Source organism: Bufo gargarizans, chromosome 6, assembly GCF_014858855.1.
Source record: "Bufo gargarizans isolate SCDJY-AF-19 chromosome 6, ASM1485885v1, whole genome shotgun sequence".
Lineage (NCBI taxonomy): Eukaryota > Metazoa > Chordata > Amphibia > Anura > Bufonidae > Bufo > Bufo gargarizans.
The window spans coordinates 61,635,812-61,663,290 of NC_058085.1; the positions used below are offsets into that span (position 1 = coordinate 61,635,812).

At 42.5% G+C, this 27,479-nt stretch overlaps 1 protein-coding gene across 1 annotated transcript in view; it reads left to right on the top strand.

Annotated features, from left to right (window-relative positions):
- The window catches only part of CACNA1G (calcium voltage-gated channel subunit alpha1 G), a 294,602-nt gene that overhangs the window by 232,117 nt on the left and 35,006 nt on the right, over positions 1-27,479 (top strand). The window contains 8 exon segments of the mRNA XM_044297004.1: positions 3,151-3,302; positions 5,765-5,874; positions 9,647-9,780; positions 11,068-11,138; positions 11,578-11,656; positions 11,738-11,859; positions 18,733-19,071; positions 21,589-21,729. Of these exon segments, the coding sequence (XP_044152939.1) occupies positions 3,151-3,302; positions 5,765-5,874; positions 9,647-9,780; positions 11,068-11,138; positions 11,578-11,656; positions 11,738-11,859; positions 18,733-19,071; positions 21,589-21,729 (1,148 nt within the window).

Consider the following 27,479-nt stretch of genomic DNA (forward strand, 5'->3'; position numbering starts at 1 on the left):
AAAAATTTTAATGGCACCCCCCTCTCTATGCCAAATTCTTGACCTAACCCCTTCCTTTCAGCCAAAGGTGTAGCTTGACCAGCATGCACGTTCTATAATACTGGTGTCTTCTTATGCGGCACAAGGGTCTTTGGGCCCCCTCAGCCTTCTAGGCCCGGTAGCAACTTCTACCTCTGTACCCCCTATATCTACGCCCCTGACTGCAGCAGAAGTGACAAGTCATCTTTAGTAGTAGTTGTATAAACCCATCAGCACTTAGCTCCCCCTAGTGGTGACAGCAGGCAGCCAAATTTTAGCCATTACTTCTAGCACTGTGTAAATTGGTTATATAGTGTTAGAAAATGATGATTAGCTTTAACTATAGATTTTTCAGAGCTCTCAGTAGAAGGCTGGGTCCTATAGTTTTTGTCTACAGCCTGCTAGCATATACTGTATATGGGTATTTTTTTTTCAGATCTGTTAGGCAAAACAAGTCAATGTATTGTCTTCCTTTTACATAATATTTACTAAGAATCTCCATTTAGTCTTAACTTAGGCTCAGTAGACTACTTTCACACCTACATTGGGATGTTCTGGCAGACAATGCCAGGAATTGTCCGCACACAAACTGCAGCGTGCATTGGTTTGTGTCCGGCCGATCCTTCGCATTGTCTGCCGTAATGCGTCCAGCTCTCCGCCTAACCTCATTATACTTATACTTAATGGCGCCGGCGGCCATTCCGTCAGCATCTGGCAGTGCTGGATCTGATGAATCTCTGCCTGAACAACCTGCCGGAAATCACACCACAAGTGTAAAACTAGCCTTAGGCAAAAGGAACAACATTTGACTACATAATAATACAACAAAAAGAACAACATTTGGTATTTCTGTCATGTTCCTTTAATATGTTGTTAGTATAGCTACTATATCATTTCAGTTTATTTAATTATAGTGTAGGGACATTCCTTTATTAGGAAAAGATGTAACTTTTTAATAGAAAACAGTGTGTAAAGAGTCTGTTTGGCAACCCTGTAACTGGACTAAGGAGAATCCAATTTCATTGTCTACAGGTGCTAAAGACAAACACCTGGCATACAGAGGCAGGCTTCTCAGTCTGCCTCTTATCTCACTCCCCCAGCCGCTGTCTCCCTATATTTGGCAAAACTCTCTGTGCCTGTTTCCCTTCCTATATGACTTGCTGCCAATGCTGATCGCCAGCAGTTCTGCTCCTTTCGCTCTATTATCTTCGCTTCTCTCTTAGTTTTTGTGTGCAGGGAAGATGGCACTGATCGGGACTTCCAGTGATTAGCATTGGCAGCAAGTATACAGGAACATAGTACACTTACTGTCAGCACAGACCCCTGCAGCTCCGTTCCTCTCCCTACTCTCGCAGCGCTAGGAAACACACAGAGACGATAGGGAGATTCACCCGAAAGGGGACCAAACACCCTCAATCAGCCATATTTTCAGCTGAGAGCTAGCCCTCCCCTTCATACATATACACGGTAAGCTCGGCCAAGTGTGCATGTGTTTTTTCTCCTATTTATTTGTCAGGGAGAGTTGCTCCCATAAACATTTGATGATCAGTGACATTGATCTAATCCAGGGATGCTCAACCTGCGGCCCTCCAGCTGTTGTAAAACTACAACTCCCACCATGCCCTGCTGTAGACTAATAGCTATAGGCAGTCCGGGCATTGTGGGAGTTGTAGTTTTGCAACAGCTGGAGGGCTGCAGGTTGGGAATCCCTGATCTAATCTGTATGGGCACATTAAGACATTTAGCTGTCTACTTTCCATTACTGCTTCTCTTTGAAACTGAGATAAACTGTGGAAGCAAATTGATTTATGCTTAGTAAATTCAGTAGTTGACGTGCACAGTTATATCCATATATATTACCTATAGAAATTACTTGGCTCATACCGTACTTCCATGTGCCTCCAATAATACCCACAGAGGTTGTGTCACAGATTAATACTCTTACACCATGCTAGTGCTTCTAGAGGAGAATATGCAGCCTGATAGAGGCTCCTTGCTGTGTGAAATGCCTACGAGTCCCTATTACAGACCTCCAGAGCACTGCATTCACTGCAATACGGGTCCATGCACACATTACTGTGTGCATGATTCCTACCTCTGAATTTTATAGGTATTAGTAACAATGTGTACTCGTCTACACAAAAACTGTTTTAAAAAAAAATGAATGGTACAGGCAACCAGAGGTAATACAAGTTAGCAGCGAGGATTATATGATGCCTAGGCAGGATGATTGCAGAGCATCGCTGTGTGGCGCGGAGGCTCGTGAATAGGACTTATGTATTTTTGTTAATCCAGCAGTGAACAGAAAGTCTGAGGAAAGGGAACGAGTGCTGTCAATCTGGGAACTCATAGCGAGCTGCTAATGAACAGAGTATAGCCTAGTCAGAATCCAATATGTATGCAAATGTGCGTGTTTAAATGGAACAGGAGAACATAAGATCATGGAAAAGCCAGCATGAATGCAATCTACAAGTAGACGAGCATGAATCACTCATTCCATCTAGAACGTCTAGGTGCTCCTATGATAATGGATAAAATTCCTTAACCAACACAACCCATTACGTGGTAAAGTCGCGCTCAGTCTCAGTATTTATGTCCCACTAGGCACAATGTATTCTGTGCTTTTCATTCTGTTCTCTGCATTCTCATCTCTTCTTCTACAAGTTCTTCCATAGGATGTTCGTAAGTTTCGTATTTGGGACGAGTCCTTTTGTTGGAGTGTTTTATTTTATTTTATACGTACTCATGTTTTGCCATCTGTAAAGTGACAATTGAAACATGTTATGTGAACTGAATTGTTCTTCGTAGTCATTGTCTCTGTGTGCAAGTAGAGGGCGGCTACACTAGTTACATGGGGCAGATTGTTTAACCCTAAAAATGGCTTCCATTAAAAAAAAAAAACGGGAAAAGTTTGTTACATTTAATTGTGGATGACGTTTTTCCATTTGGTTTCTATCATGTTTACGCATTAGGCATTAGATTTAGAGCATGGCAACCGCAAGTGCATGGGGTGCATGCAAGACCGGCGAGAAGGCAACTATGGCTAGAGGTAGCAGAAATGACTCTTGTGGTTATCAATTGCATCGCGTAGGAGTTCTAATTGAATGCAGTGTTTGTTTGCCTTGTTCGTAGAAGCCCAGTGCAAGCCTTACTATTCGGAGTACTCCCACGTGCGTCTTTTCATACATCATATGTGCACAAGTCACTACCTGGACCTTTTTATTACTGGAGTTATTGGGCTTAATGTTGTCACTATGGCCATGGAGCACTACCAGCAACCAAAGGTAAGAAGAAAAAGCACCTTGCTTGTGTTAGATAACATACTGTATTCCAAATGATGGTCTTACATGTGTTGGTTTAAGGAGTTGTGTAATGATGTGCCTTGTAAATGTAGTACCCATTCCCCATTGTGCTGATAAGACCACATTCCTGAGTGATCTCAGAGACATGCGTAATGCACACTGGAGGAGTGGCTGATGAGAATAACTGTGGTCTGCACTAACAATTAATTGTGATGCCACCAGGCACTATATTCTAGGTAGGTTGTAAGTATTGATTTGCCCTATCTCTTGTACACCCTGTGGTGTCGGTCATGTGTTATAATGTGGTAGACAGTCATGTGTTATAGCATGGCCGACCGGATTCCTACCCCATTTTTAGGCTAGTGATGTTTATTTACTTTTTATTTTTCAGTATGTGATGTGATTTGTTTGCTTCATGGTATATTTAATCATACTTAGTAAATATATTTATTTACTCAGCCTGCGTAAGCTAAGGCTACTTTCACACTAGCGTTTTGGCTTTCCGTTTGTGAGATCCGTTTAGGGCTCTCAGAAGCGATCCAAAACAGATCAGTTTTGCCCTAATGCATTCTGAATGGAAAAGGATCCGCTCAGAATGCATCAGTTTGTCTCCGTTCCGTCTCCATTCCGCTCTGAAGGTGGACACCAAAACGCTGCCTCCAGCAGTTTGCTGTCCGTCTGACGAAGCGGAGCCAAACGGATCCGTCCTGGCACACAATGTAAGTCAATGGGGATGGATCCGTTTTCTCTGACGCAATTTGGCACAATATAAAAACGGATCCATCCCCCATTGACTTTCAATGGTGTTCAAGACAGATATGTCATAGCTATATAAGACATAATACAACCGGATCCGTTCATGACGAATGCATGCGGTTGTATTATTGTAACAGAAGCGTTTTTGCAGATCCATGGCGGATCTGAAAAAAAATTTGAGTGTGAAAGTAGCCTTATTCATTCTCAAATCTTTTGAATTCATGTTACGTTACAACACCCAATGCCTTAAGTCATATCAGCCCTTTATACCTTTTCTCCTTTTATGATCCACTCCGGATGTTGGCTTCCAAAACTGAATCAGGAAACCTGACCATGTAGTCGCAGTCTTAGGCTGGGTTCACCCGGGCGAGATTTCCGCGCGGGTGCAATGCGTGAGGTGAACGCATTGCACCCGCACTGAATCCGGACCCATTCATTTCTATCGGGCTGTGCACATGAGCGGTGATTTTCACGCATCACTTGTGCGTTGTGCGAAAGCAAGCAAGTGCGGATGCAGTGCGATTTTCACGCTTGGTTGCTAAGATGAAAGTCTATTCACTGTATTATTTTCCCTTATAACATGGTTATAAGGGAAAATAATAGCATTCTTTAATACAGAATGCTTAGTAGAAGGTCAATTGAGGGTTAAAAAATAAATAAAAAATAACTCACCCCATCCAATTCATCACGTAGCTGCCAGTCTCCTGTTCAGGACCTGTCAAAGGACCTGTGGTGACATCATTGTGCTCATCACATGATACATCACATAAAAACCTTGCACAACCCCTTTAATTGGCCTCAAACTTTCTTACTGGAGATTCTTTTACATAAGTGGCCACGTGGTCAGGTTTCTGCATGTGGCTTTGGAAGCAAAAACCTAGAGTGTATAAAAAAGAAAAAGAGAAGTCTTATCTTTTTTCTCCTTTTATGATCTACTCCTAAAAATTGGCTTCCAAAACTGAATCAGGAAACCTGACTGTGTGGTCGTACTCTTAGAAAGAAAACCCATTTTGTACATTAAGCCGGGCTGTTTTCTTTCAAAGATGATTTTTTGCAAGAGTGGACAACAAGGGGTACAGTGGTGACTAATAAAAGATGACTCTCCATCTCAAAAGAGCGAGAACCTATTAAAGAGAGTCCATCACCAGTGACCTCCCTATAAAACGGTTTCCTGTGGTTCACCCGATTAAAACTCTGTTTTTCTTTTGTTGATCCAAGGCTCTGTTCCTGAGTTATGATACTTTTTCCTAATATGCAAATTATATGTTTGGTGCAACAAGGGTGTCACCGTTGCTCTCATTGCACCAAAGCTCTGATCTTTTTCTGTGTCCAGCCCTCCCTCGCTGCTTTGTTTGACAGGTGGCAGTGGCATAGCAGTCAGGGTGGGGCTGACCACAGAAAGGAGCAGCGCTTGGGTGCAACAAGAGCAATGGTGATGCCCCCATGGCACCAAAGGCCCAATTTGCGTATTAGGAAAAAGTATCATATCTTGTGAACGGGGCCTCGGATCAACATAAGAAAAACAGGTGTTTTAATCAGGTGAACCACAGCTATGAGTCTATGCAAACAGTTGGATAGGGACAGATTCCCTTTAATAGAAAGCCATAATGTAGTAAAAAATTGTATTCACAAACATTGATGTAAAAGACTTGGTTAATGACAAGCTCATGTTGTCTGTTTCCTTCCAGGTATTAGATGAGGCTCTGAAGATCTGCAACTACATTTTCACCTTAATTTTTGTCCTAGAATCGGGATGCAAAATGATTGCGTTTGGATTCCGACGTTTTTTTAAGGACAGGTACAAATATGTTATTTTAAATTAGTCATTATTTGACCAAATTCATTTGGGTAGGTGTTTGGCCGTCTTGTTGTTTTTGTTCAGTCACTGCTCAATTAGGATGGCAACTGTGAAATACTAGTCAGGCCACTTTCACGCTTCAGTATTTGGTCAGTATTCTGCATCAGTATTTGTAAGCCAAAACCAGGAGTGAAGCCTACAGAGAAAATGCATAATGGAAAGGCTTGTGCCTCTTCTGTGTTCTGGACCCGTTCCTGGTTTTGACAATTACTGATGAAAAATACCAACCGTGTGAAAGTGGCCTAAATGTAGTCAAAGCTGAACACATGCTTCTAACATAACCTGGCACCTTCTAAGTCTGTAGGAAATTGTCACAATCTGTCAGTCATCTACACCCCCACCCTGCTGGACCTGTGAAAGAAAACATACTAACCTGCTCCCCGCTGCTTGCTTCCAGCTCCGTCGGTCGTCAGTTGTCTTCACTGCACTTCAGTCCCCATAAGTAAACTTCCTGCATGGACAGGGGTCACGTGCCCTGCTACAGCCGACTGACCTCAGCAGTGAAGTGCCGCTTGAGGTCATGTCACTGCTGAGGACTGTCATTGCAGGGACCAAGTGGTGGGGAGCGGGTAAGTATGCTTCCCTTCACAGGTCCGGCAGGGAGGGTGGAATTTAAAAAACATTTCAATCCTGGACAACCCTTTTAAGTAAATACTTGTTTTCTCCTGAAATAACAATTCAGGAGTATCCTTAGTTAGTATTTTGTACAGGTACTAGCCAGTGACCATTCTAATACCTTCTATGATCAGGTTTAAAGGGGTTTTCCAGTTTGCATCAGTATCTTTTATAATAATTATTTTAATGATCTTTTATTGCTCCTACCTTCTGGGCTGTAGTCACATGACCATGTCCATTCATCTCTTCTTTATTTCGTGTGATGTTATGTCCATGTTCGGTGCAGTGATAAGGGAGTGTCTATGTAACTAGCGGGGTGGGAGGAGCTATAAACTAGCTGGGCGTTGTTAGGGGCGGTGCTGGAGGTGTGGCAGAGAAAGGAGAGGTGCATGATGGGGTTGGTTGAATTCAGGAACAGGAAGAGCTACATACAGAATGGAAACAAACCAGAGGGATTGGATTGCATGGTGAAATTAGGTCAGGAGAAATGAAAAAGGAAAAGCATGAGGAAGATGTACACGAGGAACGGAAATACATGAGCAAAGCTGTTAAAACCCATAGTAATCCTGGAAAACCCCTTTAATCTAATTAGCAATATTACAAATGTAATTTGTTATACTGCTCCGTAAGCAGTGTCATAAGGGGACCTAAAAGTGTTCACGAAGATACCCTGCCGCCCCGGGGAGCAATGCCATCACAGCTAGTGATCAGTATAATCTGCCATATTGCAGCAAATTCTCTACCGACTATCAGCTCATTTCTGTTTGTTTCCCATTGCACAACATTAGAAAATATCTCTTGGGTAGAAAAATAAAAATTAACTCATTCAAGAGTCATCAAACCCAAAGTCAGTGCATGCAAATCAGGTACTAATGGCATCCTCTGTGTATAAAAGTTTAAGATGCTCAGGAGAGAATATTTGGTGGAAAAAACTAATTTCTCCTTCAGCTCCGTAACACTACGATTTCCAGCAACTCATCAGCGTGAGGTGGTTGGGTTTTATGTCATGTGCTATGTTAAAGGTGTTGTCTCACTTCAGTAAGTGGCATTTATCATGTAGAGCCACTTACTAATGTATTGTTATTATCCATATTGCTTCCTTTTCTGGCTGGATTCATTTTTCCATCACATTATACACTGCTCGGTTCCATGGTTACTGACCACTCTGCAATCCATCAGTGGTGGTCGTGCTTGCACAATATAGGAAAAAACACTAGCCTATGTGCGTTTCCACAGTCCCGGCCACCAGAGAGGGTGACACTTTTTCCTGTAGTGTGCAAGCACGACCACCACTGATGGATTGCAGGGTGGTATGTAACCATGGAAACGAGCAGTGTATAATGTGATGGAAAAATGAATCAAAGGAAGCAATATGGATAATACCAATACATTAGTAAGTGGCTTGTATTAACTTCCTCTACATAATAAATACAACTTACTGAAGTGAGACAACCCCTTTAACATGAGGTGGTTGGGTTTTAGACACAGGCCCTGATTTATCATAGACCGGCGTCGTACGGCTCATCGACATCATAAATTAGGTGCAGCACGGGAAAGCAGAGAAACGCCACTTGCACAAACAATTTTTGCGCAATTAGTGTTGAAAATGTCACAATTATGCAGTTTGCAACTTTTCCACACCAGAAAACTGGTGAAAATATATGATAAATTAGGCTCATAAGGGCTCATTTATGAACTAATATACGGTGGTGTATATCTGCGACTTTTCCCCGCTCACGCCACTTTTCGAACAGATCGAGAGAAGGGGAAGTGGCGTTGGCGGAGAAGAGGGTCTTATTTATCATTTTCTATGCTAGTTTTTGGCGCAGAAAATGGCTTAAGTCTACACCAGCAAGTCTGTCGCATGTCCTGCTGGTGGAAGCGCCAAAGTTATGTAGAGGCCTGCACCTTCACATAAATTTGGTGCTCCCTCCAGCAGTACAGACAGACTTAACACTGGCATGGAAAACACCGGTCTTAATCGATGAGCCCCATAGTCTTTAACGGGGTATTCCCCTGCTATAAAGCCTATATCGTGAGAGTGCTTCTCCCTGCACAGTGATGCTCCCGGTCACGCACTGTGCAGGAAACCGCCACACGGCTCCATTCAAGTGCACAGAGGATGGGGAGGCCACAGTTCCCTGCATAGTGGGTGACCGAGAACACCGCTGTGCAGGGAGAAGCTGAATCAGCACTGCCGGTCCTTCATTCTCAGGATTACTGGACGCCGCAGTAGTTGCCCCCCCTCCCATAAAGGGATCACGTATCCTAATCATATGCCAGGGATGCTCTACCTGTGGCCCTCCAGCTGTTGTTAAACTACAACTCCCACCATGCTCTGCTGTAGGTTGATAGCTGTAGACTGCCCAGGCATGCTGGGAGTTGTAGTTTTGCAACAGCTGGAGGGCCACAGGTTGGGCATCCCTGCCATATGCGAATACCACTTTACATATGTCAGTGGAAGCTGAAAATTGATTTTAATTCAAACTATGACATTTTCTCTTCTTCAAGGAGTTGTCAGGTTTAGAGAGTTAAAGGGGATGGCACACGAACACTTATCACTACCGCCCCAGTCACTGTCTACAGTACTGACGAAGAAAGCCTCACCATTCAAATCTCATGATCGGCGAGGATCCTAGCAGTTGGGCCCCATTGATCCAACATTTATGGCTTGATAGATGATAAATGTTGTTTGTAGCACAACCCCATTTTAATGGAGGATAGTCTGACATTCCCCACTGGCATCAATGCGTTGGGGTACAGATTTGTTAAAAAACATCTCTGACCTGGAGAATCCAATGGGGGATATTTATCAAAACTGGTGCAAAGGAAAACCCGACTTGCCCACAGAATTAACCCGACTTGCCCGGGAATTAAGCTACTTTTCCTTTGCACCAATTTTGATAAATCTCCCCCAACGTGTCTATGCATTACACAGACAGACCACTTGTTTTAATGGGTACCATATAATGCTGTAACGGTAAATTGTTGCCTTAGAGATATGGGATTTTGGGGATCCCAACAGCAGAAAATTCTGTGACCCTTATATTTGGAGGACCCAAATAATAACCTTTATTTTCTGAAAATGTTTCTACAGATGGAATCAATTGGACTTAGCAATTGTTCTTCTCTCAATTATGGGGATTACATTGGAAGAGATCGAAGTGAATGCATCACTACCCATTAACCCCACAATTATCCGCATTATGAGAGTTCTGAGAATTGCGAGGGGTACGTATCCTGCTTGTGGAGATCATGTGTATTGTATCTCTCTTACCTAAAGCTATACTAGTAGACTTTGTCTGGATATAGTAAGAAACCCAAGGGCTTTCCTTCCTATATTCCTCCATGACCCCTCCTAGTGTACCTGGTAGCACCCCTCCAAGTCTTCTGCAATTACCGTATATAATGGGCGGTAATAATCATGTGATTATTATTTCGTTTGTAGATAAAAAAAATAAACACAGAATTCTTCTGCCATCATATGCCTACCATTCATATATAGAAAGCTGTAGACTCCAAAAATAGTGAAGAACTGTCCCCTTTTGACTATTACTATGTGCTGCCACTTTTATCTTTTATATCATTTAATAAGATTAGTGAAAGAGTTTTCACTAAAGGTGCTGTTTTTAGATAGTTTCTTTAACTGCCCTCCTAAATACATGCATGATCAGCTTGGGTCCATAAGTGTTCCCAATAGGAGCAGGAGAGTAAGCTGGGGACAAAAGCAACATACAAAATCCAACAGCCCGATCCTTCTTTCCCCGAGACCTGCCATTGGAGGAGAGATGGGAGGCCCCCATCACCCTTTAACCCTGGCCTTTGCTGCAGAGAATGCACTACCTCTTGAAGTAATCACCATTTGGTTGGCTGCTGACCCATGGGCGACAGAGACATCAGTGCAAAGCACCAGAGGATCAAGCAATACGCATAGTCAGAACCAGGATGAGGTCAGGCAGGCGAATCAGAGAAAAAGTTCCAGGGACAAGGCACAAAGCACAAAATCCAGGCAACAGGTAGAAGTAGGAATACAGGCAGACAAACAGGTCAGGATAGCAGGCACAGGTCAGATCACATGGCAGACAAACTTGGAATCAGCCAGGACAGTGTCCACAGACAGACAAACAGATTATAGATCCTTCACAGGATCCAGCAGACTACAAAGACCTGTTGTACGGCAAGGGCCGTGTCACACAACACAGAACCTATAGCAGGACTGATGAGCTCATTAGTCAAGGTGGAAATACAGAGCTAGAGAAGATGAACCCCTGAAGTACTGAAGAGAGATACAAAGAGCAATGGCCCCAATTCACACACAGGAAGTCGGCACACGGGACAGCGGTGGCCATGAACCGCGATTGTAACTCAGCCTTTCCCTTGATAAATCCTTTTTAACCCTCATTTTGTCATTAGATAAACATCTAGGCCGTTTGAACGCTGTTGTTGTTTTACGCCATTACTACCTCTTGAAAAGGGGGGATTTGTTCCTTTTTTTATTATTTTACCATTATTCTCCAGTTCTGAAGTTGCTGAAGATGGCTGTTGGGATGAGGGCATTACTGGATACGGTTCTACAAGCTCTTCCTCAGGTACAGAAAAAGCAAAGACATAAACCATATTTGCTGTGGTGGCATAAGTAGGGCTCATACACATAGCTGTATACAAGCTCCGAGATTTATAGAGCTGTTATATGGCCACACTGTAAACCCCGCTATAGGAGTCACTGGTGCCTATGCATGCTCTGAAATCACGTGTATTTGTAGGCATGAGACTGAACCCATTTCCGTTGGGAATACTTCTGCCATTGAGTATTTCAACCCCGAAAAATATTTAGTTCGACCTCTGCATGGAAAGCTTTTTCAGGAACTTGTCTGTGAACTGTAAGTTCAGTGGTCCCCAACCTTTGGCTCTCCAGCTGTGGGCTTGCAGGACATGCTAGGAATTGTAGTTTAACAGCCACATGTTGGTGACGACTTCTGTAGGCTAATCTTATAAAATGATATCCATATGTCGTTTCTATTCCTACAGGTGGGGAATCTAGGTCTCCTCTTTATGCTGCTATTCTTTATCTTTGCTGCCTTGGGCGTTGAACTGTTTGGTGACTTGGGTAAGTGTCCAGAAAAATGGTGACTATATTGTGAATAGAAGATGCGCACAAGTCTAATCTGCAGTTGGCAATATTTTACAGAGTGCAATGATTCCCATCCATGTGAAGGTCTCGGGAGACACGCCACATTTAGAAACTTTGGAATGGCCTTTTTAACTCTGTTCCGTGTCTCTACTGGCGATAATTGGAATGGGATTATGAAGGTAAAAAAAGCACTTAAATTGTGTGAACGTGTGAATAGTTATAGAAGATCGCTACGGCATTACTAAAATAATAGGCTGATATGATAATTATTATATGAAGATGATGATTCCCTAAATATCACACATTTCTGTGGGCTGTATATTTCTGCTTATTTTGTCAGCCCCCAAAATTTCACTCTGTGCCTTGCTTTAGGCTGCAGTCGCACATAGGTTTTTATTGGAAGTTTTTTTTTTAGCAAAAGCCAGAAGTGGATCGAGCAGGAAGGAGAAGTATACGCTCCTCCTTTATATTTCTCATTCCCTACCAATCCACTTCTTACTTTAGCTAAAAAAAACTACCATAAAAATGCTTTGTATGTCACCAGATTTAAAGGGGTTGTCTCACTTCAGCAAATGGCATTTATTATCTAGAAAAAGTTAATACAAGCCACTTACTAATGTAATGTGATTGTCCATATTGCTTCTTTTGCTGGAGTCATTCATTTTTCCATTGCATTATACACTGCTCGTTCCCATGGTTACGACCACCCTGCAATCCAGCAGCAGTGGTCGTGCTTTCACTATAGGAAAAGTAGTCGTAGCCACCAGAGAGGCCAGCACTTTTTCCTATAGAGTGCAAGTACGACCACCACTGCTGGATTGCAGGATGGTCGTAACCCTTGGAAATGAGCAGTGTATAATCTGATGGAAAAATTAGGCCCCCATACACATTAGTGTATTGTCGATCGGTCCCACGAGATCTAATGTGTGTGGGAAGCTCCCGACACATTAGGCAAAGTGAATATTTTCATCCGATCCTTTTGTTCTTTCTGGAGAAAAGCCGCCACTAAAAGTGTCTGGCAGCGGGTTTCTTCTCTCTCTGCATTGAGATACATGTTTGCCGATTGAATGTGTATGGCCGCCCTGAGAGAAGTGTAACTTCAGTCTTATGTAATACCACTGGCCCCCAGTACAAAGGGGCCACAGCACTCCAGCAGCATCCATATACAGTCATGTGAAAAAATTAGGACACCCTTTGAAAGCATGTGGTTTTTTGTAACATTTTTAATAAAAGGTTATTTCATCTCCGTTTCAACAATACAGAGAGATTAAAGTAATCCAACTAAACAAAGAAAACTGAAGAAAAGTCTTTTCAAGATCTTCTGTAAATGTCATTCTACAAAAATGCCTATTCTAACTGAGGAAAAAGATAGGACACCCTTGCCCCTAATAGCGAGTGTTACCTCCTTTGGCTGAAATAACTGCAGTGAGACGGTTCTTGTAGCCATCTACCAGTCTTCGACATCGGTCTGAGGAAATTTTACCCCACTCCTCAATGCAGAACTTTTTCAGCTGTGAGATGTTTGAGGGGTTTCTTGCACGTACAGCCCTTTTCAAGTCACCCCACAGCATCTCAATGGGATTCAAATCTGGACTTTGACTTGGCCATTCCAGGACTCTCCATTTCTTCTTTTTCAGCCAATCTTTGGTTGATTTACTAGTATGTTTTGGGTCATTGTCATGTTGCATGGTCCAGTTCCGCTTCAGCTTCAATTTTCTAACTGATGGTCTCACATGTTCTTCAAGCACCTTCTGATACACAGTAGAATTCATCGTGGATTCTATGATGGTGAGCTGACCAGGTCCTGCTGCAGCAAAGCAGCCCCAAACCATGACACTTCCACCTCCATGCTTCACAGTTGGTATGAGGTTCTTTTCTTGGAATGCTGTGTTTGGTTTACGCCAAACATGTCCTCTGCTGTTGTGTCCAAATAATGCAATTTTGGACTCATCTGTCCAAAGAACATTATTCCAGAAGTCCTGGTCTTTGTCAACTTTATCTCTGGCAAATGTCAGTCTGGCCTCGATGTTTCTCTTGGAAAGCAAAGGTTTCCTCCTTGCACACCTCCCATGCAAGTTAAACTTGTACAGTCTCTTTCTGATTGTAGAGGCATGTACTTCTACATCAACAGTAGCCAGAGCCTGCTGTAGTTCTCGAGATGACACTTTAGGGTTTTTGGAGACCTCTTTTAGCATCTTGCGGTCTGCTCTTGGGGTGAACTTGCTGGGGCGACCAGTCCTGGGCATGTTGGCAGTTGTTTTGAAAGCCCTCCACTTGTAGACTATCTTCCGGACAGTGGAATGGCTGATTTCAAAATCTTTTGAGATCTTTTTAAATCCCTTCCCAGACTCATAGGCTGCTACAATCTTTTTTCTGAAGTCCTCTGACAGCTCTTTTGCTCTCACCATGGTGCTCACTCTCACTTCAACAGTCAGGAGCACACCAAACTAAATGTCTGAGGTTTAAATAGGGCAAGCCTCATTCAACATGCAGAGTAACGATCTACTAATTATGTGCACCTGGTGTGATATACCTGTGTGAGATCTGAGCCAATTTAAGAGGGAATACATGTGAGGGTGTCCTATCTTTTTCCTCAGTTAGAATAGGCATTTTTGTAGAATGACATTTACAGAAGATCTTGAAAAGACTTTTCTTCAGTTTTCTTTGTTTAGTTGGATTACTTTAATCTCTCTGTATTGTTGAAACGGAGATGAAATAACCTTTTATTAAAAATGTTACAAAAAACCACATGCTTTCAAAGGGTGTCCTAATTTTTTCACATGACTGTAAGTCTCTCTGAGCCTGGCACTGCAAGGGAATAGGCCTGAGTCGTAGTAGTGGACACCTCCGCTCATATGTATTGTCCTGCGCCTGGATAAACAATGGAGGGGCTCCTCCACTCCAGCAAACTCCGGGACCCTTTCTTCCAGTCCTGTGGGTTGGAGCCCTACTTGTCATACTTAGTGTTTATCATAAAGTAAATTCCTTATGAGTATAAGATAAAAATGAAAAATGTATAAAAAAAAAAGTATTTAGTAAAACTCTGTTCATTCAGCAAAACTGCCCGTAATGAACCCAATATGAAAACAATAAAATGCCTGATCAGCAGGAAATCATTTAATGGTCCTATATTCTAAAGCTGTCCATAGACATTAGACAAAAGTAAGCCGAATCAGCCAGCCATCTAAGGGTATATTCACACGACTGTATGAATGGGTCCGCATCCATTCTGCAATTTTGTGTGCTGTCCGCATCCGCAGCTCCGTTCTGCGGCCTGCAAAAATATATAACATGTCCCATTCTCATCCGCAATCTCGTATCAGACTAGGCTTTTTCTATATAGTGCTGGCCATGTGCGGTCCACAAAACACTTACAGTCGTGTGACTGTAGCCTGGCGGCAGATGGCTGGGCAAGAAGAGTTGGGCAGGTTAGAATTCAACATTCCTGATACTTTGTTTTCAAGGGAGATAAGATGCCGCCTGAGGTGTCTGTCAGCGGCTGTTTGCCTTCTTTTCATTGAGAACACACAGACGGCCAGGAACGTATAGCTGACGGCTACCTGAGGTGCATGGCCAGCTTACAGTTTCCAATGTAGAAGCAATGGCATGGAAGTGTCACCTTACCATCAGAAAGCAATCAAAAGATCTTTACATGGACTGGACGTAAAACTATGCAAGTAAACACAGTCTGCCAAGTATGAGGATTAGGCACCTTGCTGGTGACAACCTTCTCTTTTAACCATGGTCTCAAGTAAAGCAATGTTTTTTGTATTCAGAGTTCAAATGAAAGGGAACCTGTCACCAGAGTTTCAGGCATTAAACTGACACTATAATTCTGTAGTGCTTGTAAATACCTTTCTAGTCATGCTTCTCCTAAAAACTGTCCATTTTACTATGGGAGAAAATTACCATATTTTTCACTTTACAGGAAACACTGAACTATAATACGCACCTAGGTTTAAAGGAGGAAAATCTGAAAAAAAATATTTATTATTAGATCCCCAAATTGGACCCCCAATCTTCATCAGACCTCAGATCATACTCCCATATCAGACCTCAGATCATACTCCCATATCAGACCTTAGATCAGACTCCCATATCAGACCTTAGATCAGACCCCCATATCAGACCTCAGATCATACTGCCATATCAGACCTCAGATCATACTCCCATATCAGACCTCAGATCAGACTCCCATATCAGACCTCAGATCATACTCCCATATCAGACCTCAGATCAGACTCCCATATCAGACCTCAGATCAGACTCCCATATCAGACCTCAGATCATACTCCCATATCAGACCTCAGATCAGACTCCCATATCAGACCTCGCATCATACTCCCATATCAGACCTCAGATCATACTCCCATATCAGACATCAGATCAGACTCCCATATCAGACCTCAGATCATACACCCATATCAGACCGCAGATCATACTCCCATATCAGACCTCAGATCATACTCCTATATCAGATCTCAGATCAGACTCCCATATCAGACCTCAGATCAGACTCCCATATCAGACCTCAGATCAGACTCCCATATCAGACCTCAGATCATACACCCATATCAGACCTCAGATCATACACCCATATTAGACCTCAGATCATACACCCATATCAGACCTTAGATCATACTCCCATATCAGACCTCAGATCATACTCCCATATCAGACCTCAGATCATACTCCCATATCAGACCTCAGATCATACTCCCATATCAGACATCAGATCAGACTCCCATATCAGACCTCAGATCATACACCTATATCAGACCTCAGATCATACTCCCATATCAGACCTCAGATCATACTCCCATATCAGACCTCCATATCAGACCTCAGATTAGACACTCATATCAGATTTCCATATCATATCCCAGAGCCCCATATCAGACCTCAGGTCACAACCCAATATCGCACAAAAAATAATTAAATAAACTTACCTCTCTGGACAGCGTGCTGCACTCACCGCTCCCTAATCTTCTCTGGGCCTGCGCTGCACTGTGACCTCATGTCATAGGTCATAGTCCACCCCTACGTGCACTGTGTCCTAACGCTGTATGCATTCAGGTCACAGCACAGCAGAGAAGACCAGGGAGCGATGAGTACAGCCAGAGCTAGCAGTGATTCACTCACCGCTCCCTGCACCGACTACATACTAATGACTGCTTCCATAATGAACACTCTCACGCACTGCCATATTTCCCACACTATTGGGGGAAAAAGTTCATCTTATAAAGAAAAAAATAAGGTAATTTACAAACCAGCACATACAATGTATAAACAGAGTACTAGGAGTCATTTTGGTGGTGCTGGAGGTGTGAGGATTCAAAGCAACCTGGCTGTTTTCACCTCCATTCAAACTTAATTAATGTCTCAGGAACATATGACGTCAGCGCTGCTTGTACACATATCCATTGGGGCTTTGCGCTAGGATTTCACTGCTTGTTAACAGTCCCGGGGCACCTGTCAACATACTTTTTTTGGACCTCAATAATGCACATGGACAGTATCAGGGGTGACAGTGTCAGACAGTATGGGAAATAGTAACACCCAGTTGTCAAGCTATTTGTACATTTCCAGGAGGAATAACAGAAGAATGTAAAAGAAGCGCCAGAATTTTTTTTTTTTTCATGATGAATACATATGAGATAAGTAATATCTGGTCCTCTTTTATAAAAAAAAAAAAAAAAATGTTAACCTTTGGGCTTTCTACCTGAATTCTCTCTAACTCTCAAAGAGTGGTATATTTATATATATGTTTTCTAAAAATCCAATAATCCAGAATATTTGATAGCACCTATCAGTTCCCATTGGAGAGGAGGATTTAGCCATACCATAATATAGGTCAGCGCCCGTGTATCTTCCCGTCAGCTTGAGATTACATAAAGGGTTGAAATATGAGTCACCGAGCAGGAGGTTCCATATTAAAGCTTCTGTTCCCTTCTTCTGGCCCTGTGGAAATGATTCCTAGGGCACGGTAAGATCATTCTGCTCTAATAAGGAGTTTATCGGGGATAGGGCTCCGTAGACGAAACACTTATGGCCCTTAAATGATTCAGCACTCACATCCCTGAGGTCTGCCTCACAATGTCTGACTGCAGAGAGGAATATTGGCTACCGAACACGTCCCCTGATATTTAGCTTTCCTCATTATAGGTAACTTTTACAGCAGATAAGTCAGTCCTAAGGGGGGACATGGAAATGTTAAAAGCCGGCAGTTTCCTATTTTCACAAAAAATAATATTAGATAGAATAGCATGCATAATATCATCATAAATTGTGTGGCAAAGTTTCAGAGATGGAGAGTTTCTTGCAAAGCTTCTAATGGCCACTTATAGAATGCACTGATTACAAAAGAGAAACAAGCTAACGCGGAACTTAAAGGGGTGTTCCAGCATTTAGATACTGAGAACCTACCCTCCATAAATATCAGATCGGTGAAGGTCAATACCCGGCACTCTCACTTATCAGCCACTAACACCGGAAACTAGGCAGTGGACCGAGCTAGAAGCAGAAGATTCCCTCCACTGTCTAGTGGCCGTGCCGGGTACTACAGCTCAGCTTCTATTCCAGTGTCTAGCTCCAGATAAAGTCTTAGGCACTGATTTATCAAAACTGGTGTGTGCTACAATGGTCTTGATGGGGCTTGCCCTACCAGAGGAGGCAGGCCTCATCATAAGTTGCATGCCTCCTTCGGCAGTCCTTGCGCCAGTGTGAAATCTACTCCAGCTCGGGGCTGACATATATTTCAGTCATAAATAATGATGACTGTCGGGGCTGATGGCCTCGCTCACAGCCCACCCCATTTTCAGAAATTGACAGCTGATACCTGTTTTGTTTTTTTGTCGAAGACGACATCTGAAGAATACTCAATATTTATATATATATATATTCAGGTCTGAAAATGATTGGCTTGTGTGATAGATTGCAGGACTTTTCTACATTTCAGCCAGGGAATGTTATATGGAGTGAACATGTAGGAGAACTCATTTAGTATCATCTCCTGGTGAGGAATATAACATCAATGTTACTTCTGGCCTTAGGACACACTGCGCGACTGCAACGAGGAGTCCACCTGTTACAACACAGTCATTTCTCCGCTCTACTTCGTCTCCTTCGTGCTGACGGCGCAGTTTGTCTTAGTCAATGTGGTGATTGCAGTTCTCATGAAACACCTAGAAGAGAGCAACAAAGAAGCCAAAGAGGAGGCTGAACTGGAGGCCGAGATGGAGTTAGAGTTTCAAATTCAGAACATTCAGAGCCCAGACAATGATAATTTCCTGTGGGCCGGAAGAGACCTCGGCTACACTCCGGATAGTCCTTATGGATACATGAACTCTATGAAAGACAAGGTTGACTCTCAATCAATAGTCCATCCCATGGTAAGAGTGTACGCTCGTCTTGATAAATTGCACTGAATAAATGTTGTATATAATATATATAATGAAGCACAGATGGTGGGAATTTACTAGTGTGATTGTGTCTAGACTTCTAAATATTGGACCCAAAATGCTGCATCAAGTTATAGACCTATCATTAATGGAGCTGATGAACCAAAAATAATAGCTCGCCTGTTTTGGTTTTCCAGCTCAACAAAGAGCGGGTTTTAGTAAAAAGGGGAGCGTGACAAAGGGATTATCCGAGATGAAAACAGATCTTCAGATGTGACATACCCAGAGCAGGGCACCGCTGCAGCCTGTGATTGGCTGCAGCAGTCATGTGTCGTTCCAGTCAACTGGAGCAGAAGTGTTGGTCTGGGAGCCACACAGACCGAATCCAGTGGCAGGGACCAGGTGAGTATAATCACCACTGTTGGTCTGCCCTGTCTGGAGGTCTGGAGGTTTTCATCCCAGATAACCCCTTTAAGGTGGGACAATGTAAAATAAAATTGCACTAAAATTCTGGGGCAGAGTAAGCCAACTAATAGGTGATATAATACTAGCCATGCACCAAAGTTATCATTCAGTGTGAGCCACAGTGATGCATTTGTTGCCTCTTTAGATAAAATGTCCAAGTTTCCGATGTCTGCATTTTAAACAGGTTTAGCATTGCAACCTGAGGGCCACATGCATCCTTTTTAGGAGCCCTCTGTGTTCTGGTTCTCTTAAAGCAGGCATGCTCAACCTGCGGCCCTCAAGCTGTTGTAAAACTACAACTCCCACCATGCCCTGCTGTAGGCTGATAGCTGTAGACTGTTGAGGCATGCTGGGAGTTGTAGTTTTGCAACAGCAGGAGGGCCGCAGGTTGAGCATGCCTGTCTTAAAGGGATTTTCTGAGACTTTGTAACTGACAGGTTAGGTCATCAGTATCTCATGGTGGGGGTCCAACACCCAAGACCCCCGCTGATCAGCTGTTTGGGAAGCCAGTGGCGCTCACAGTAGTGCTGCGGCCTTCCCTCAGCTTTTCTTAGGCCAGTGACGACATGTTCATCGGTCACATGGCCTAGGCACGGCCCAGCCTCATTAAAGTTAATAGGGCTGAACGTTATACCATTACCAAGCACAGCCGCTATACAATGTACGGCGCTGTGCTTGGTGAGCACAGAGAAGGCCGCAGCACCCACAGGAGCAACAGTGTCTTCTCAAACAGCTGATCGGCGGAAGTCCTGGGTGTCGACCGACACACCAATCAGATACTGATGTCCTATCCAAAGGATAGGTCACCATTTATAACATTTTGGAAAACCCTTTCATGAGAACCGCCAGCAGACACATAAAATCATTCATACAACTCCGTAACCTAACCCACATTACAACAGTGTTCTTCTATTCCCTGCATACCCCACTTCTAACATGCTATTTAGAAGAAATTAACTAATTAACTAGTCTATGCTGGCCAACTTGGCTGTAGGAATTGCTACCAAGAGACAGTAGCTCTGCTTCCTACATGTCCTTCAATGCCATCCTCTGGGAGGTCACATCTAGCAGATGCTGTAGGTATAGAGATCATTTCAAATTGCAAGCAGGATGGTGGAGAGCCACCGATGCAGAGCACAGGAGAGGCTGCAGATTGTAGAGTATGCAGCAGCATGCATGTCGCAGGCAGCGTGCAAACACATGACGTAAGGATAGGAAAGTTTGTGGTCGTCACCAAAGTGCATCCCATGATTATTGCTATTAAACAGACCAAGTGCATTCTGCCAGATATTATTTAGAAACCTAAAAGTAGCATCAGGAGAGATTCCACGTGGGAAACTATGTTCTTCACTGGAATTTCTCTTCATCTTACGGAAATAAGCAAACAAGAGTCCAATTAGACCCGAAAGGGTCTAGTCTAGTATTTAGTAATTAAATAATAAGAATCAATAAAATCGCAGATCTAATGCTCTCCTAGACATCTCACAAACATTAACAAACTGCCAACCATACAATGGCAATGAACAGAAGTACACAATATAGAGACGCAAGCTAAACTGTACCATAAGTAAACCTGGATGGGGAAACCTGGGTATCACACAAAACGCTAGGGTGAAGTTGCAGAAACATATCTACCTGACTTTTTGCTCTATGTGTCCAAATTGCTGTGATCCCCTGCCATTAATCTGTCCTTAGTCTACTAGATTTAATAGTTCTTCTAAAAGAGGCATATCCAATGAGGTGGGTGGGAAAGTAGATCTGCATACTGTCAGTAGGTATGCCCCGGCTGGTGGTATACCATGTGTGTGTGCAGTTGCTGGAATCAAGGAGTAGCTGTGACATTAAGAATGCGCCGTCTACGCAGGGATTCCTCATCCAATGCGTTTCCATCCACAGGAGGTCCATCAGTGGCCAATCATCAAATCAGTTTGTGGTCCTCATCAACTTTAGAATATACTTCAAAGGAAATGGTGGAAGTTACTCTTTTGATACCAAATGATTGATTGTTTAGTGTTACTAATCGGTTTAACCTTTTTCTTACAGGAAAGACATATGTTTGATACTATATCATTACTAATCCAGGGATCTTTAGAGGGTGAGATGAAGCTTATGGACAATCTTTCCGGTTCTGTATGCCATCATTATGCTTTGCCTCCATATGACAGAGGCTCATCTGAAAAGCAGGTCAGTGCTGAAAACCTTTCTATCCTCAGCAGAACATTGTATTGTCACCTTCATAACGTCAGTCTGATACATAATAAGTACAGTCCGCCCTCCTATGGCATCTTCCACCATACTTTACCATTGGCATCGGCTCAATGACGCACATTTACAAAGGAATCATGATTGATTGGGCATAGTCAAACGTATGGAAAAATATAACTATTTTTCAGCATGCCATAAATAGTGCTTCTCAGACTAATGAGCCATCATCTCAGAAAGTAGGTAGGGTACCACCACGTATGGGGACAGTCTTCATTAGAATAGATGTGTGAGGGATACAACACAGATGTGAGATGTTTAAAAGAATGGGTTTTTAGGGAGAAAAAATATAGCCTGTATTGGATGGGTCAGATCCCACCCTAGCCAGGCCCAATTCTCCAACACCATCTGTCAGGGGAGGTCAGGACACTCTCATATGCATAACATAGTTTGCCGTTCCTGCAGAAATCAGCAGGTATGGCTGACTTTGTTCATATGTGTATGAGCACCTTTCCTTGCCTACAGCTATATAATGTACACCTTTTATTGCAAGCTTTCATTCCCTTAACGGCAGTGTAATTATTAAAATTGGTCATGTTTTTTATAGTTAAGATTTAAAACAAATGTCATTATTATGTATATTTTGGTGGTCAAGTCTCCCTTTTGGCTTTTTTTGTGTAACATAGTTTATAATGCAGAAAAAATACAGTTGTCCATCCAGTTCGGCCTGTCATCCTGCAAGTTGATCCAGAGGAAGGCAAAAAAAAACTGTGAGGTAGAAGCCAATTTTCCTCACTTTAGGGGAAAAAATTCCTTCCCGACTCCAATCAAGCAATCAGAATAACTCCCTGGATCAACGACCTCTCTCTAGTAGCTATAGCCTGTAATATTATTACGCTCCAGAAATACATCCAGGCCCCTCTTGAATTCCTTTATTGTACTCACCATCACCACCTCCTCAGGCAGAGAGTTCCATAGTCTCACTGCTCTTACCGTAAAGAATCCTCTTCTATGTTTGTGTACAAACCTTCTTTCCTCCAGACGCAGAGGATGTCCCCTCGTCACAGTCCTGGGGATAAATAGCTGATGGGATAGATCTCTGTACTGACCCCTGATATATTTATACATAGTAATTAGATCTCCCCTCAGTCATCTTTTTTCTAAAGTGAATAACCCTAATGTTGATAATCTATCAGGGTACTGTAGTCCCCCCCATTCCAGTTATTACTTTAGTTGCCCTCCTCTGTACCCTTTCCAGCTCTGCTAGGTTTGCCTTGTTCACAGGAGCCCAGAACTGTACACAGTACTCCATGTGTGGTTTGACTAGTGATTTGTAAAGTGGTAGGACTATGTTCTCATCACGGGCATCTATGCCCCTTTTGATGCAACCCATTATCTTATTGGCCTTGGCAGCAGCTGCCTGACACTGGTTTCTACAGCTTAGTTTGCTGTTCACTAAAATTCCTAGATCCTTTTCCAGGTCAGTGTTACCCAGTGTTTTGCCATTTAGTATCTACGGGTGACTTGCATTATTCCTTCCCATGTGCATAACTTTACATTTGTCAGTGTTAAACCTTATCTGTCACTTATCTGCCCAAGCCTCCAATCTTTCCAGATCGCTCTGTAGTAGTATACTGTCCTCATCAGTGTTAATTACTTTACACAGTTTAGTGTCATCTGCGAAAATTGATATTTTACTATGCAAGCCTTCTACAAGATCATTAATAAATATATTCCAAAGAATAGGGCCCAATAGTGACCCCTGAGGTACACTACTAATGACAGTGACCCAATCTGAGTATTTACCATTAATAAACACCCTCTGTTTTCTATCACTGAGCCAGTTACTTACCCACTTACAGACGTTTTCTCCCAGTCCGAGCATTCTCATTTTATATACTAACCTTTTATGTGGTACAGTGTCAAATGCTTTGGAGAAGTCAAGATACACGACATCCATTGATTAGACGCTGTCAAGTCTAGAACTTACCTCCTCATAGAAACTGATTAAAATAGTTTGACATGACCGATCCCTCACGAAGCCATGCTGATATGGCGTTATTTGCTTATTTGTAGGAGAATACCATGTACTTTCTTGTATACTTATTTTGTATAGGTTTTACTAAAACATCTGCTATCGTGACAGTTCTGTAGTTATAGCAGTATATGACATGTATAGTACATGACTCCTTTGTAAGAAGGGTGCTCAGCTGCCTTTTAGGTGTCCCTCTCTTGGCCAATCAGCTTTGCATGCTCTTCTATTCATCCACTTCAATCAGGAATGCCAGTTCAGTGCCTGCTATTGCACCTACCTTGTTAATGTTTTTATGGTATTCAGTGTTTTTTGTTTCATAATTTTTTTTAAATTAAACTGTTAAAATGTAAATAAATTAAAGGACAGACTAATAAAATTCAGATTCTTGTAAATTCCCCCAATAAAATATAAGAGATAAAACAAGTTGTAGATTAGGGCAGTACAACCCCAAGCAGAGCATAAATAACCTTCTAAGAACTAAGAATATTCCTTAGCAAATGGCATAAGCAGAAGAGAAGAGAGAAAAGTTGGGGTTTCTGTGGGCATTGTCCAAACTAGCTGTTCTATAATACTTGGGACACAGACCTGTGATGACACATAATACATCCAGCATTGCCAGGTGGACATGACTTTGGGAAGTAGATCTTAAGCCAAGAGTGATTCCATTCTCGTTAGGTTGTCTATTTTTGCAACCCATTCCTGGAGCACTGGTTTTGAGCGGCACATGATAAGTGGTTGCCATTAACAAATGCATAAGGATGCCAAAAATGACATAATGGCAGAACAGTCCCACCAAATGTACAGTATAGTTTCCCACCCCAGTACACCCATACGAGCAGGTATCTGGCATTGCAGAGTAGATATTTTGTGATGGACATCTGCATCATCTAGACAGTATTTTAGAGTTTTCCTCTTTCAACTTGAACACTGCCAATCCTTATCTCTCTTCCACATTCCAGTGCAAGCAGGTGCTGGACACGTAACCAACAACCGATATTATGTATAGAATTCTATGGGCCGTTCTCATAACTTTGCATATATCTGGAAATATCCTGTCAACTATTCAATAAAGTGGGTTTTATAAGGGCACTGTGACTGACTAGTCTGTTGCAAGGTTAACAGGCATAGAGAAAATGGGAGAAATAATGTCTCCTAATTACTTAATGAATAGGAAATCATGAAGAACCTTGAAAAACAATCATCTTGTCTGGTCAATATCCTTGTGCACAATATTGCCAGTACTCCAAAAAGCTAAGTATCAGTCAGGTAGAGGAGAAGAAGGTATTGCTGACAGACCAGTATGCAAAGAGGTATCTCCCAAGGAAGAGAACCATCTTGCCAGCACCACCTCTTGGACGTAGCTCCCTATGAGTCAAAATCAAACTTTTCAACAAGTCTTGGGATTTGACAAGGGAATATATTGCCAAGCCAGATATCCATCTGTAGACAGCTGTTTCAGGGTGCTTTCCCCTCATCAGAACGCAGTGGGCTTCTGGCTGGCTGGGTGCGATGCTCTGAATGCAGCTTAGGCAAGGTGCTGAATCTACAAAGAAACCAGTCCTGTATGGAGACTTACTGGTAGTACACCATGACATGGATACTTTTTGGCAATGCTCCATGGGAAACAAATACGCAAAGAGGTGTTTTGTCTTCCAAGGAAGAGAACCATCTTGCTAGTGCCACCACTTGGAGGTGGCTCCATATACAAATATAGACCTGTAGAACATATTTTAACCATATTGAAACTGGCCGGTGGGGCCTGAAAAGCAAATGAACTTTGTAATCATTCTGAGTCTTAAATGAAGGACTATCCGTTAATGTATGGCTTGTATCATATTAACTTAGTATGGTAAAAAAAAAAAGACCCAGGTCCATCCAACCTATTCCCCTGCAATCTTGATCCAGAGGAAAGCAAAACCCAATTGATGCAGATGCCAATTATACCTAATTATAGTAGAAGAATCCTTTTCCCCCTGGATCAACAATCCATCCCAGCAGTCTTGTACATACAGTATAATATGGTGGTTTTATATCTTTAGAAATGGACAGTACAGAAACCTCTTATCTTTTCACGACGACGCTTGTAACCATGAAAAGAGGGTGTCCTCTATGTATAGAGAAAATAAGGTTTCCCCATCATCATCAGGATATACTGTAAGAGTACTAGTACATGAAATGGTTTATGGACTGACATGTCTAAGACCACGCTCCTCTGATGGTCCACTGATTCTTCATTTAGAGAGGACGCAATTACGTCAACTTCTGTAAAATCAAGTTATGGCAGCATAGTCCATGGAACAGAAAGAATTACTCTTTAGGCCAGGTAATCCACTGCTGGGCATCATGGGTTCTGTTGTGGTCAAAACTGATCCTGGGGTTCTATAAATTAAAGAAATGCACCCCAAATCTTAAAGGACTGGTCCAACTGTATGATTTTTTTTATAAACAACTTACAAATGCGTGCGATAAAAGGAGTAATACTCATCTTACAACTACCGCTCACATCTATGCTACTCTGGTCACCCGCTGGTCTTTGTTTAAGCGAGATTGACCTTCGTGGCGTTGACCTGATACACCACTACAGCCAGTGATTGGCTGCAGAAGTCATAGGTAAGTTGACACCACTTCATTCATTGCTGGAGCTCGAAAACCAGATCCGACAGGGGACTAGCTAAGGCTACTTTCACACTAGCATTTTAGTTTTCCGGTATTGAGATCCGTCATAGGGGCTCAATACCGTAAAAAACGATTCAGTTTTGTCCCCAATCATTGTCAATGGGGACAAAACTGAACAGAACGGAGCGCTCCAAAATGCATTCTGTTCCATTTAGATGTGTTCCCATACCGGAGAGCAAACCGCAACATGTTGTAGTTTGCTTTCCGTCCTGGGATGCGAAGCAAGACGGATCCGGCATGACCCCCGAAGCAAGTCAATGGGGACAGATCCGTTTTCTCTGCCACAATAGAAAGCGGATCCGTCCTCCATTGACTTTCAATGGAGTTCATGACGGATCCATCTTGGCTATGTTAAAGATAATACAACCGGATCCATTCATAACGGATGCAGATGGTTGTATTATCAGTAACGGAAGCGTTTTTGCTGAACCCTGCCGGATCCAGTAAAAAAGTGTGTGAAAGTGTGAAGTAGTTTAAGAATCAGCATGATAGTGCCAAGGGATTGGTAAGAAGAGTGATACTCTTTTTGTGTTTTTTAGACCATTTTCAACTGTTTGTCAAATATTTAGTGGGTCTGGAAAATCTCCTTAAATTATGACATGGATGTTGAGCTAGAGTACTCCTTCTTATAGAATTCTTGACCTAGACTTACTTCTTATTATCCTTTACTCTCTTTAGGTTGTAAGAACTGAATCAGAGCGACACCTGAAAGTGAGATGATGCGTCTTGCTGGTTGACTTGTTGTTGTTGTTTTGTTGTCCAGTGTATCTCAGTAAGACAATAGCTGTTCAGATGCAGTTGTTATCGTTGTTTACTGCTTTTGAGGTTCCTCAAGGTTCACATTTGGGTTCAGCTTAGTCTTAACCTTTAACCATGCTTAGAGATGAACATGCGAGTCTGGTCTTATTTTGGTGAAAAGCTGGGTTTCGTTATTATGTAGCCTATCCAGTCACCAGTGGAAAATCTCCTGTCGTTTGGGCAGCATCGTTAAACAATTGGACGCAGGTGACCGAGGAGAGCT